At 36.3% G+C, this 14,443-nt stretch overlaps 1 protein-coding gene across 2 annotated transcripts in view; it reads right to left on the bottom strand.

The window, feature by feature from the left end:
• Positions 1 to 14,443, bottom strand: part of LOC115952785 (polyribonucleotide nucleotidyltransferase 1, chloroplastic) — a 61,948-nt gene that overhangs the window by 14,284 nt on the left and 33,221 nt on the right. For both annotated transcript variants that reach the window (XM_031070055.1, XM_031070056.1), the window contains one exon: positions 11,699 to 11,812. In XM_031070055.1, coding sequence (XP_030925915.1) covers positions 11,699 to 11,812 — 114 coding nt within the window. The remainder of the gene's footprint in view (positions 1 to 11,698; positions 11,813 to 14,443) is intronic.

The raw sequence follows: 14,443 nt of genomic DNA, 5'->3' as shown, positions 1-14,443 counted from the left end.
AAAATTCCATATTGGAAGTGCACACGAATCGTACAATACATAGGTTTGTATTGTATGATTCGTAGAATCGTACGTATCATACGATAAATAGACAAGTGAGTTAAAATTGATTTTTTATATTAAAATTTGTGCTTTTATTCGAGTCCAACAAGTTGTTAGATTTTTTTAACTCAAAATTATTAGGCTACTTAATTGAGCCCAATAAAATAACATGTCCATGATTCTATGTTGAAGAAGCTAGAATGACAAAAAAAAAGGTGTATATATATAAAAGAAAAATTATAAGAATAAAAGAATAAGAAGATAGAGTAAATGTCGATGATAATGAAGAAATAATTTTGCAAGATGATGAACATTATGATAGCAATGACTTTAGATAGAGTTGATTAGGCAAGATGATGAATATGAAGAAAATAAATTATTATTGTGGCTCATATATCATGTATTATCACTTCTCACCAAATTATTATTGTGGTTCATATATCATGTATTATCACTTTTGAGTTTAATCAATTTGAATGTGTATGTTATAAACATGTGTTAATTTGATTTATTTAGTTAGCTTTGTTAAATATTATTACATAAGTAATGATTGAATTAGTCATTAGTCGAATATATTTTGAATTTATAATAAATTTATCTTTTATATGTATATCTATAATATTTTTTTATAAATTTTTTTAGGTGTTTGTGTATCTTACAATATATGATACGATAATCGATTTATGATACAATTCACGTTTTGACAACTATGGAGGTGGAATAGCAGCAACTTTCTTGGGTTGAAGGGGAGTTTCCTTTTCCTACTAGGAATGTCACTAAAGTATTTCAGAAGGCAGGAGGACAAGATCACCCTTCCAAGTACACATAAATCAACTTCTTCAAGTGTAGGTAATATCTCTAATCCCATTCCTACTTTATTTTATTTTATTTTATATATATAAATATTATCTTCTCCTTCTACCTTCTGATAATCATAAGAATGATGATACTCCTATTTCCTTTCGTAAGAGTATTAGATCTTGTTTTTTTTTATAGGTAATAAAGATTTATATTCAAGAACACTACCTTATGCAGAAAAACATAAGGCAGAGAGAAAAATACAAAGGGAAAAGAAAGAGTGTAAAGATGAAGACAAGAAAAGATACTAAGTATACAGGAGAGAGTTAAGGAACATAGGGAGAGAATCACTAGAGATGAGTCTCCAAGCCCTAGACTAGTCAAACAAAGTGCCACTGAAAGAGGCCAATAGCTGGTCATCCAAACTATCCAAATCCTCAAATGTACTCCTATTTTGCTCCCTCCAAAGACACCACATCAAGCATAATGGAGCTAAATTCCAAATGCTAGACAAATGCTTTTCGGGCCAATTCCACCAACCGAATAGAGTATCTGCAACTGATCTTGGCAAGACCCAAGAAAACCCAAAAGATCTTTAACCAAACCCCACAACCGATAAGCCTTTCCACAATGTAGTAACAAATGATCCACCATCTCCCCATTACTACAGCATATGATACACCAGTCGACAAAATCCAACCCTCTACCCCTTAAATTATCACCTGTAAGGATCCTATCCCATACAGCAGTCCACACAAAGAAGGAAACACTCCAAGGAGCCTTAACCTTCCAAACACCTTTCCAAGGAAAAATAATGGGCATGGGGCTTCTTAACTTATTGTAGAACAATCGAATATCAAAGTCCCCATTCTTTGTCAACTTCCATTGCATATGATCTCCGTTCTCAGTGGGAGGTAGATTTGAGCCCAAGGTACAGAGAAAATCATCCACACCACCCATTTCCCAATCATTTGCTCCCCGAGTAAAATAAACATCCCAGCTTCTCCGCTCCTCAATCCCCAACCGTTCAAGAGAAGAGGCCACTGATGCCCCTTTATTAGATGCAATCCCATACACACTCGGAAAAGTCAATTGAAGTGGAGAATCCCCACACCATTGATCTGTCCAAAGCTTCACTCTATCCCCCACCCCTAGGGTCCTACCTCAAAGCGAATATTCTTGCTAAAATCCTCCCATCCCATGCGGATACTTCTCCACAAGCAACACCCATGTACCCCTCTACCTAGCTTGGAAGTCCATCCCCTCCATTCTTCCCCAAACTTGAGAGCTACAACCCTCCTCCAAAGCCTTGTCTCCTCAATCCCAAACCTCCATAACCACTTCCCTAGTAAGGCTTTATTAAAAGTAGTTAATTTCCTTACTTCTAACCCATCATTTTTCAAAGGTGCACACACCTTGTCCCATCCCACCAAGTGTAACTTGAAGTCCCCCCACAAGAAATCCCTTTGCAACCTCTCAATTTTATTGGCCACATGCATAGGGATGGTGAAAAGAGACAAATAATAAGTGGGGAGACTAGATAATGTGCTTTTAAGCAACGTTAGTCTTCCACCTTTTGACAAATACATCTTCTTCCAACTAGCCAACTTACGCTCAATTTTCTCCAAGATAGGATTCCAAAAAGTAGGGGTCTTGTGGGACGCCCCTAAAGGCATACCAAGATAGGTCATAGGTAAAGACCCAATCTGGCATCCCAAAATCTCTGCCAGGACATGGACATTAGGAACCTCCCCAATGGGAACCATCTCACTCTTCAACACATTAACCTTTAAACCTGTCACTGCCTGGAAGCAAAGAAGAAGCATCCTAACATGTAGAATCTACTCCTCATCAACATCGCAAAACAAAATTGTATCATCCGCAAACAAAAGATGCAAGACACATACCCCTCCACCCCGTCTACCATCAACCCTAAAGCCTCGAAACAAACCAGCCCCTTCAGCTCTTTTCATCATCTTACTGAAGACCTCCATCATAACTAGAAATCAGCTGGAGACCCATTAAACAAGACAAAGAATTGGGCTATAGATATACAAGTGCAAATCCACCTACACCACCTCACCCCAAATCCCATTCTCTTCAACAAATCAAGAAGAGCCTCCCAGTTCACGTGATCATAGGCTTTCTCAATATCTAATTTACAAATAACCCCCGGAATCTTACTCTTCACCCTACTATCAACACACTCATTAGCAATGAGAACTGAATCAAGTATTTGTCTACCACCCACAAAACTGTTCTAAGACTCCGATATCAGCTGATCCGAAACCTCTTGTACTCAACATCTAATATCAAATTATATTTCCTATCAAAATATTTCACCAAACTATCGTATCTTTGTGTCCCAGTTATCTTGTGTTCCTATTCATCATAATGTATAGGATGCTCTCACTGACCCGAAGTAGAAAGATGATGTGTTTGAGGAAATGACAGCATTGCATAAAAACAATACTTGGGAATTAGTTGAGTTGCCTAAAGGGAAAGAGATAGTGGGTTGCAAGTGGGTGTACACAGTTAAGCACAAGGCTGATGTTCCATAGATAGGAACAAGGCTAGATTGGTCACAAAGGGGTTCACTTAGACGTATAAGATTGACTATCAAGAGACATTTGCATTAGTGGCTAAGATGAATTCCATGAGTATATTAGCAGCAAATATGAACTGGACTTTTAAACAACTTGATGCAAAAAACTCTTCCTCTGTGATGAGAGGTTTACATGGATGTTCCCCAGGTTTAGGAGCCTATCAACTCATGGACAGGACTGCAAATTGAATAAATCATTGCGCAAAAATCAAAACAATCTCCTAGAGCATGGTTTGAACGGTTCAGTCAGGCCATGGGGCTTATGGATACAGGCAGGCTTAGAGTGCTCACATTTTTTATCAAGCGCTCACCTTTAGATAGGGGTACCGCTCTTATTGTTTATATTGATGATATGGTAACAGGTAATGCTATTGAGGAAATAGAATGGTTGAAAGGATATCTGGCCAAGGAATTTAAATTAAAGGACCTTGGAGCTTTAAATAATTTTCTGTGTATTGAAGTAGCAAGGTCCAAGCAAGGTATATTAATATACCAACGGTAAATATGTCCTTGATCACTTAGAAAAATTGGAATGCTTTGAAGCTAGGCCTGTGATACCCCGGTAGTGGAGCAAAATCATAGATTGGAGGAAGATTCAGATTGTCTATTGGCAGGGAGATACCAATGCCCGGTTGGGAGACTGATTATTTTGTCTCACAATCACACTAATATTACTTTTTCTGTTAGCATGGTTAGTCAATTTATGCAAGCTTCTTGGGTTTATTATATGAATATTGTTTACCATATCATTTGAAATGCACTCTTACTCGAGGATTACTCTTCTCTAATCATGGTCACTTAGAGCATTGGCATTAGGTGTGCCAAATGCCAAATGCCAAAATTTTTGGCATTTGGCAAACCAAACACCAAAATCCTTGCTTCATGAGTTGTTCCAAATCTCAAATTTTTTTCGACATGCTACAATGCCGTTCTATTAATAGAACAGCACAGTACCATGTTGGAAAATTTTTTATTGTTTTTTTATTCACCCGGTGGGCCCTTTCTCTTTCTAATTTTTTCCTTCACACTCTCTCTCTTCCCTCTCTCTTTCTCATTTTCTCTGCCTTTGTCTCTGCTCTCTCTTCCCTCTCCTCCCTGCTCTCCTCTCTCTGGTCACCCTCTCTGCCTCCCTCACTGACCAAACCCAAGCCGGAAGCCATCACTGTCGCTTGAAGCCCATCTTGGCCATTGTTTGAAGCTGCTTTGTAGAACCACCAATCTGAACCCACCACCACTAGTCTGAAGCAACCACCACTGAAAAAGCATCCACCACTGGTCGATCTTCCGTCTCTCTTACCAGCTTGTTATGATTTTAATTTGGTTTTTTTTTTTTTTTTTTTTTTTTATTGGGGATTTTGTTTTGCAGTTTGGGTTGATTTAGTTTTGGTGAGTTGTGGTGGTTCTAGGTTGATTTTGGACGACGGCTGCTAGTAGTGAGTTTGTGGTTGTGGTAGTGGTGGTGGTGGGTTCTAATCTGGTGGGGATGAGGTGGTGGTGGGCTGTGGAGTGGTAGTGGGCTGTGGGTGGTGGTAATTTGTGGGGTAGTAGGGACCGTAAGCTTTGGGTTTGTTTTGAATTTTTTTTAATAAATTGCAAGAGGTTTTTATTTTTTATTTATTTATTTTTATTATTAATGTAGTTTATATATTATTTTAATGTGTTGAATGGAAAAATAAAACATCTTATATATGGAGTAATGTCAAATGCAATTGTATAATAAAAAAAGTACGTTTTAGTGTGGTAAAATGGCATTTGGCATAGCACAACTGATGCTAATGCTTTATAGTAAAACCCTATACAGATGCTGACTGGGTAGGTTCTACTAATAGGAGATCAACCTTGGTGTATTGCACCTTTGATGGAGGAAATTTGGTCTTTTAGAGAAGCAAGAAACATGCAATTGTCATCAGGTCTAGTGCAGAATGGCTTATGGTAAATGTGAACTTTGGGTGAGGATGATGTAAAAAGAGCTGGTTCTAACACACAGGAACCTTGATACAGCCAGTTAGATATGATTTTTCAAAGATGTATTTAATATTTCTTAAAATCTGGTCAATTTATTATTTAGTCCTTTATGTTGTAGTTTGTGTAGAATTTTAAGCCAGTTAATACGTCCTAATTTGAGTCAAAAGTCTTTCTGCAAGCCACCAAGCCTTATCTTCGTCTTTGAACTCAAGCCTTCCCTTCGATCGAGTTCTCCATTTTTTTTTTGATAAGTAATAAGAATTCATTGATAATAAAAATAGAGACACCCAAGCACACAGGGAGTATACAGAGGTGAACAAGTCAAGAACGAAAATTACAAAAGTCAAGTAAATCCAAAATAGAAAAAGGATGGTTTCTCCACACAGAGAACCGTTCAAGTAAGGTTCGGATGAAAAGAAACTTGAGGTCAGGCATAGCACGCTCAATGTCTTCAAAGCATCTACTATTCCTCTCCTTCCAAATACATCACATCAAACAAAGAGGAACGACCTTCCAAATAACTCCATTGCGGTGGCGACCAAAGCGACCTTGCCAACAAGCAAAGAGCCCAACAACAGACAAAGGCATGACCCAACACACTCCAAATAAACCAAAAACCATATCCCATAACTCCGAAGCAACCGGGCAATGAAGGAAAAGATGGTCAACACTTTCACTATTACACTTGCACATATAACACCAATCCAAAATGCAAACCTTTCTTTTCCTTAGATTGTCAATAGTCAAACATTTCCCCAAGGCTGCGATCCAGACAAAAAAAGCCACTCTAGAGGGGATCTTCTTTTTTATTCATTTGTCACATATAGGTATAGGCGAATAAAAGATAACGATTTTCGAAGCTGTGCTAATAGTGGTCAAGAATAAGGTAAGAAGAGGTTTTAATCAAAAATACAGGTAAGTTTTCCATTTTCCAATGTTTGACCAATCACTCGTCTAGGGCAATAGAGGGAGAATGCTCTTGATTGACTTTGTCACCATACGAACAGACCTTTTGACTGCACGATCTTGGAACTACGGAGAATAATTATTATGAAAGTTATCACTAGAGAATGTAGTGCTATTTATATGTCTAGTATGGGCTTATGTAGATAATCTTTTTACCAATTAACATATCTATTTTAGAGAATCATTCTCTACAGCCTTATTTTGGGTTTGTTTCTTCATCTACTCTTTCGATTCTCCTGTTCTTCTTTGCTCTAAATCAGTTCCAGCAACCTTTGGTTACTATGGACTGCATGATTTGATATCAAAGGTAGTGACTTTGAGAACCCGTTTCATGGTCGTGCTCCTCGTAGGCAGCCACCTGTTCAGGATGATAGAAGATGGGAGATGAACATAAAGCTTGAAATACCAAAATTCAATGGTAGTTTTCAAGTTAAAGAAGTCTTTCCTGTGGATTTACTTTATTCATCTAAATTCAATGGTAGTTTTCAAGTAAAGGAAGTCTTTCCTGTGGATTTACTTTATTCATCTACTATACTAAGGTCGATGGATTATTGTATTCCAAACATATTTGAAGATGGTGGAAAATGCTCTAAAGAAGACATTATTGTGGATTGGAATTCTCCACCAATCAATTACAAGCACCCTGATGAAGATTATGAATTGTGCAAACAAGTTGAGGAAGATGATAATGAGAATTCCTTTGTTCAAATGCAAAAAGTTGTTGATTTTATAAAAGAGAATTATTCAAAGGTAAGATTCATTCTTGTAGCCATAAAGCAATTGTGTCAAGACATTATCTCTTGAGGAGCAAAATCCACATGTTGATTTTCTTGGGGTTGACAAATATATATTTCCTGATGATAAATTTGATATTCATTTTGGCCCTTCAATAGAGATTAAGGGTCCTTGTCCTAAAAAGATAAGTGAAGCTTTTGTGTCATGTGAATCAAAAGAGAAACAAAATCTAGGATCAATGGATGAATATGCTTGTTGTGGGAGAAAGACATGCATCGGGTTTATCAAACTGATTACCCTAACATGTTATATAATAAATGAATGAATTGATTTACTGATTTGCCCCTAGCTTATACCCATAACACTCCCCCTCAAGTTGGAGAGTATATATCATATAATCCTAGCTTGTTACATAATAAACCCAAACAAGTCTTACATAAAGGCCTTGGTAAACATATCAACAATTTGGACTCTTGCAAAAACATATGAAGTAGCAATTAGACCACCTTCAAATATCTGCCAGGTAAAATGACAATCTATTTCTATATGCTTGGTTTGCTAAGGATTGGAAGCAATGTAAATTGTTGCTTGATTATCAAAATGCATAGTTGTAGGCACCTTCACAAAAAAATTTAATTCCTCAAGTAAATGCTTAGTCCACATAAGCTCGCATGATGTGTGTGCCATTGCTCTATACTCAGCTTCTGCACTAGATCTGGCTACAACAATTTGTTTCTTACTTTTCCAAGTAATCAGATTTCCTCCCAGAAAAGTGCAATATCTAGTAGTAGATTTTCTATCTAATGGTGATATTGCCAAATCAACATCAGTAAAGGCTTCTATCCGTAGGTGACCATTAGCTTTATACAAAAGACCACAACCTAGATGTGCTTAAAAATACCTCACAATCCGAATAATTGCCTCCCAATGTGGAAGGAGAGGATCTTTCATGTATTGGCTCAAAATACTAACTACAAATGATACATATGAGTGAGTAATTGTGAGATAATTTAACTTACCAACCAATGACTATATCTCTCAGGATTAGATAACAACTCCCCCTGATCTTCATACAGTTTGACATTAGGATCCATAGGGGTCTTCGCTATTAGATCCTAACAAGCCGGTTTCTTTCAAAATATCCAATTTTCTTCGCGAAAAATTGATGCCCTCTTTAGATCATGCTACCTCAATACCCAAGAAATAACAAAGTTTTCCCAGATCCTTAGTTCGAAAGGAGTTTTGAAGGCATCTCTTTAAATTATCAATACTATTCTTGTCATTACCAGCGATTATAATATCATTAACATAAACTATAAACAAAATCTTTCCTCTTGCAGAGGTAAGAGAAAACACATAATGATCAAATTGGCAACGTCGCAGTCCAAACTTTAAAAACTTTAACATTGCTTCACTACTAAATTTGCGAAACCAAGCTCTAGGAGATTGCTTAAGACCATAGATGGCTTTATGCAACCTACATACCTTTCCAGACTCCCTGAGTAACAAATCCAGATGATTGTTCCATATACACCTCTTCCTTCAAATCTCCGTTCAAGAAGGCATTTTAAATGTCTAACTGAAATAGTGGCCAGCCCAAATTAGCAGCTAAGGAGATCAAAATCCGAACAGAAGAAATTTTAGCAATTGGTGAGAATGTCTCTGCATAATCAACACCATATGCCTGGGTATACCTTTAGGCAACCAAGCAAACTTTCAAATGCTCAATAGAACCATTAAGCAAGTATGTTACAGTATACACCCAATGACAACCAATAGTAGTCTTTCCTGGAGGACGAGTAACTCGACATTTCTGCTTCAATAGCCGACTTCCAACCAAGGATGGCCATAGCCTCCAGGACAGACTAAGGAATAACATCAGAATTCAAGGGCAAGGTAAAAGCAACTGGAAGAAAGTCAGGGCCAGGACGAGCATCACTAGGCGGGGAAAAAGTCTCAATGGGAGGTTTCTGCTGATGACGATACACCTAGAGTGGTTTCTGAGGAGTAGGTTTAGTAGGAAACATAGGCGGTAAGCAAGAAGACAAGGAAGACAACTGTCACTATCAACCGAATAAGAGAAATAGGATTGAGACTCATCAAATGTGACATCAGGACTAATGAAATGACGATGAAGAGTAGGTGAGTAACATCTGTATCCCTTCTAAGTGAGAGAATACCTAAGAAGAACACATTTAATTGATCTAGGATCAAGTTTATCACTCTCACTACCTAAGACATGAACATAGCACACAACCAAAGATTTTTGGAGGCAGATGAAACAAAGGTGCATTAGGAAGAGCACAGTATAAGAGATTTGACCACCTAGAACAGTGGATGGTATGGGATTAATTACGTGACAAGAAGTTAACATAGCATCACTCTAGTATGATTTGGGAACACATGAAACAATAGGGCACAAGTGACCTCTAACAAATAACACATTTTGCATTCAATAGCTCTATTTTTGTTTTTGTTTTTGTTTGTTTGTTTGTTTTTTTTTGTGGAGTATGGGGGCATGAAGATTGGTGAAAAATACCATGATCATCAAAAAATTGAGACAAAGATGTACGAAAATACTCATGAGCAATATCAAATTAAAAAATACAAAGTGAAGCATTAAATTGAGTCTTTATTTCCATAAAAAATAATTTGAAAATTGAGTAAAATTCAGACCTTTCTTTTATAAGATAAAGATAGGTGATCCTAAAATAATCATCAACAAAAATGAAAAAATCTCTAAATCCTAATAAGGAGTGTTTATTGGATGTTTGGACCCCAAATATCAGAATGAATTAAATGAAAAGGACTACTCACACGACTTTCACACCAGCAGATGGTCGCTAACATTGCTTTGAACCATGTTGTGGGAGAAAGACATGTATCAGGTTTATCAAACTAATTACCATAACATATTAAATATTATTTATATAAATGAATACATTGATTTACTGATTTGCCCCTAGCTTATGCCCATAACAATGCTGATTTATTCTTAGCATTTGTCTCATGTGCTACACTTTGGAAAAACAAATTACAACTGAGAATTCGTTCAGCAAGGTTTATCACGAGCGAGAAAAGATTGACCAGAAGCATGTCAGTTCCACTTTTATCATTGAGAAAAAAAGGATGGAAAGGAATGACTGGACATCCAATAGATTGGGGGAAGGATCTGAACTTGAACTCGAGGACAAGCTTTCTAAAATCAAGGGAGACGGATACAGCCTGCTAGATATGATTTTTCAAAAAATGCATTTAATATTTCTTGGAAGTCTGGTCAATTTATTTTTTATTCCTTTATGTTGTAGTTTGTGTAGAATTTTAAGTCAGTCAATACGTCCTAATTTGAGTTTCATGACCTTTTGAATGCATGATCTTGGAGCTAGGGAGAGTAATTATTGTCACTAGAGAATGTAGTGTAGTGCTATTTATATGTCAAGTATGGGTTAATGTAGAAAATTTTTTACTTATTAAAATACATATTTTAGAGAATCATTCTCTGAAGCCCTATTTTGGGCTTGTTTCTTCCGTGTACACTTTCTATTCTCCTATTCTTCTTTGCTCTAAATCAGTTCCAGAAACCACGATTACTGTTGCATCAAACCAATACGATTGAATTATCAAAACAAGGTAGCTATTAATATTACTCACAATCCTGTACAACATGATAGGATTAAACATGTTGAAATTGGCATGCATTTCATCAAGGAGAAGCAAGATGATGACATTATTTGTACTCCATTGATGTAGATAGGAGAGCAATTAGAAGAATTCTAAACTAAAGGAGTTCCATGTAGTGTTTTTCATACCATTCTAAGCAAGCTGGGCTTATGCAATATCTTTGCTATGGCTTGAGGGAGAGTGTTGGAATATGTAGTCCAGATATTATTTAAATTTTTTTTTTTAACCCTTATGAGGGTATATTTGTAGTCCATATATTATTATTTAAGTATAATAAAACCAATATTAGGGAAAATCAAATTAACCTAGCATAAGATTTCTACAAAATTCAACACATACCTACCCCTCACATGGGTTAAATGTGGAACTATAAAGGGGTCAAACCACCGAACAATTACTATTATTTCTGATCTTTTTTTTTCTTCAGTGCAGTCATATGCCCAAAACCCACCCCTCCTACTGTTGAACTATAAAATCTCCCTTAAGGGGCAAGAGGCAGCACTTAGCAAATGTAAATTTTTTCTCTTTCTTTTTGTTCAGTGCAATTACTCCCCATTTATTTAGTAACAAACACTAAGAAGTATATGATTAAGTGGATAGAAGTAAATGCTTTAAAGAAACAAACACTAGGAAAGGCAACATTACTCAGTGGGTTGGAGTAACTGTTTCAAAGAAGCAAGCCATGTAGAACACAAAGTAATCCCCATGCACACACGCAACACATGCATATGTACATACACACCCACACACTCAATCGTTAATCATGTAAACATGTTTTTATATAAACTTGTATCGATGGGAAGAAAAGAAAAGAAAGGAGTTCCAAGTACACACATGCAGGAAAATAAACATCAGCGGGTAGTCATGAAGGCTTTTATTCAAAGTCAAAATTAGATTGCATCAAACCTGTGTTTCCCCTCGGGTGAAAAGAGCACTTCCATGTGCCCTTGGAAGTAATCCACATCTTGAGTTAATAGGACGTATTTCATCTAAGGCGCGTCCGTCACTTCTTCTACCACCCTGTAATAAGTGCAGCGAAAAATCATTTAAGAAATAATTTGCTTGCATCAGTCATATTAAGTTGACAAAAGGATCCAAATTGTTTGACATAGCCCTGATAAACCCAGAAGCAAGGCCTAAGGTATCCTAGGTATGAAAACCCGCCTCAAGAAGAAAATAACTAGCTATTGATGAATCTGAATGAACAGCTCTTAGAGGAATTTGAGACATTCCTTCAGCTTCTATTGAATATTATCAACTCAACTCAACTAAACCTTAATCCTAATTAAATATTCTCTACTACACTTCTTCAATATTCTACTCAGCTGTAGCATTCAAAAAAATAAACTCTACTTGGCTGCAATTATTTTTTTCTCTCAAGTATTCAGCAGTTACATTATGTACAGCCTCAAATTACCCTACTTTTTCCAATATTTTAAACCTAAAACTACCATTGGTCTGCAGTCTGCACCTTAAACTTTGCTGACCATGCACCTTCATTATAGGATCTCAGCTCTTAACAATAGTTTCTATCAAGAAATACCAACAACATAACCCTCAATTACAGTTTAGCTACCGTAAAAATTGTCTGTTCTTTCCTAATCTTCCACCTTTTAAACTCAATAACTATAATTCTTTCAAAATATAGCCAACCACTTAAACAATTTTTAGTAATTTAAAGACTACAGAACAAAGTATGAACTTCCAGGAGGTTGCTCCTTACTATCAGTTTTAGATATTCATTTTAATGCATAACATTCTTTCTAATTAATACATTAATTTTCCCTGATCTTTCACTATCTATGCATCTTAACTCATATAAATATCTTGCAGTCATGGAAGGTCAGTTTCAATTTTCTAGCATAAAGATAGAGAGAATGCTGCTTACTAAAACAGGAAGGCCAGTTTCATTTTGCTGGCATAAATATGAGTTTTCTTTTAATGATTTTCTTATATGTGACATTCTCATAAATGCATTTTTGTAAACTTGGATTCTGACCATCTTGGATGCTTTTGTTCGTCTTGAGTTGAGCTTTAGGGTATGTTTGGAATAAAAGGAGATGAGGTAAGACAAGAGAAGAGTAGAGATGAAGGCAAGTGGACCTTCCCCTCTACTCTCCCTCCATTCAAACATAGGGTTAATTTTTTTGTGATTGTTTTGGATGTGACTAGTCAAACTAAAACTTGGATTTAGATGGCCCTTTGGATCTTGATATATATTTACTGTAAATAGCTCACTCAAAAAGTTTGGTTATATCTGTATGAAATGATAGGGTTATGAATTTTTTGTTGAATGTTTATATAGCTGTAAGCAGTAAATATATTTTTTATCGATTTTGTCAGCGTTTAACATAAGCTCCCACTATTATGTAAGGGAGGGAAGAATATTTAATGTCAGAAGGAAGTTATCAAATGTGCTTGCCGGGTGGGGGGGGGGGGGGTTATTTTGCCACCCTTGGGGTAGAAGAATGCTTTGAGATATTTGACCTCTATACAGTTAAGAATGGGACAAATCTTAGAGACCTTTTTTTTTCTGCAAATCTTAGAGAGTCAAAGTATTAACTGGTTGAAGTTCTAGTTTACTAATGGTCAAGTAATATTCCTCTCCCACATTCAGTTTTTTGCTATTTTACATGTGTCCTTGGAGATGTTTAGCAACTACATATACTCAAACAGTTAATAATTTGTGGTGTTCTTTCTCTTGCCCATTTCATTTGACTCATAAATAAGATAATCATGATAAGTTTATCATTATACTTTGCCTAGACTATCTATTGGTTGCTGTCACTGTTGACAATGTTATTGACAAAGCATTTCATTTGTAAAAGTTGACCATAACATTATTAAATGGTTGGTCAATTTATTTTGGTTTGTGTGTTAATAATGGTAACTTATATTACCTACCCAAAAACAAAGTAATAAAATGAAGATGTAAACCAAGATAGAACTTAAAATGAGAATCTCTATTACTTTCTATACTTTCTAAAAAAAAAATTATAAAAATATGTCAACAAAATTTATCATAAAAGTTGAAACTTTTTTGAGCAAAGATCTGACACAGGTCAGCAGTTTCAAAGAATCCCCAAAATGTTCCTTCCACTCGGTAGAAACCAAGAATCTATCTTTCCGGGACATAGCAGGAATGTACTAGTTGTATGTCATGCGTAGGAACCCCTTTCAGATTCTATTAGATGCATCTTGTCAATGAAGTTTAATAATTCCATCATAGCTCTAGTAAATTTGACAGCTCTAGCTCTCTAATGAGAATAGCAAACAGTATTGAAGTGCCCTGCCACGCATCAAAGAGCCCACTTCTCTACTACTTATATTAGATCAACCCATAACTTTCCAAGCTCCCTATCTTTGTTTGGCTCGTACACCCCTTCAAGAAACCCATTCAGAGCTATCCTCAATATTTCCAACAAACTGAACAAAGTAAATCCCCCAGAGCAGAAGCCAACCCTTTCCACAATTCGTTCAACAACCCTCCCACAGTTTTTGATTATTTCCTTCTTCCTCAAATCATTTAACCCTACCATTGGCTCTTCTACAAAATCCACTCCTTGCACGATAATTTATACAAGACTCTAAATTCTTCCATTGCCTTAAGTCCCTTGTTGAATAACTATGGCATTTCTGTCTACCCCCAAG

The sequence above is a fragment of the Quercus lobata genome, chromosome 7 (genome assembly GCF_001633185.2).
Source record: "Quercus lobata isolate SW786 chromosome 7, ValleyOak3.0 Primary Assembly, whole genome shotgun sequence".
Lineage (NCBI taxonomy): Eukaryota > Viridiplantae > Streptophyta > Magnoliopsida > Fagales > Fagaceae > Quercus > Quercus lobata.
This window is presented reverse-complemented; position numbering and strand designations above follow the sequence as displayed.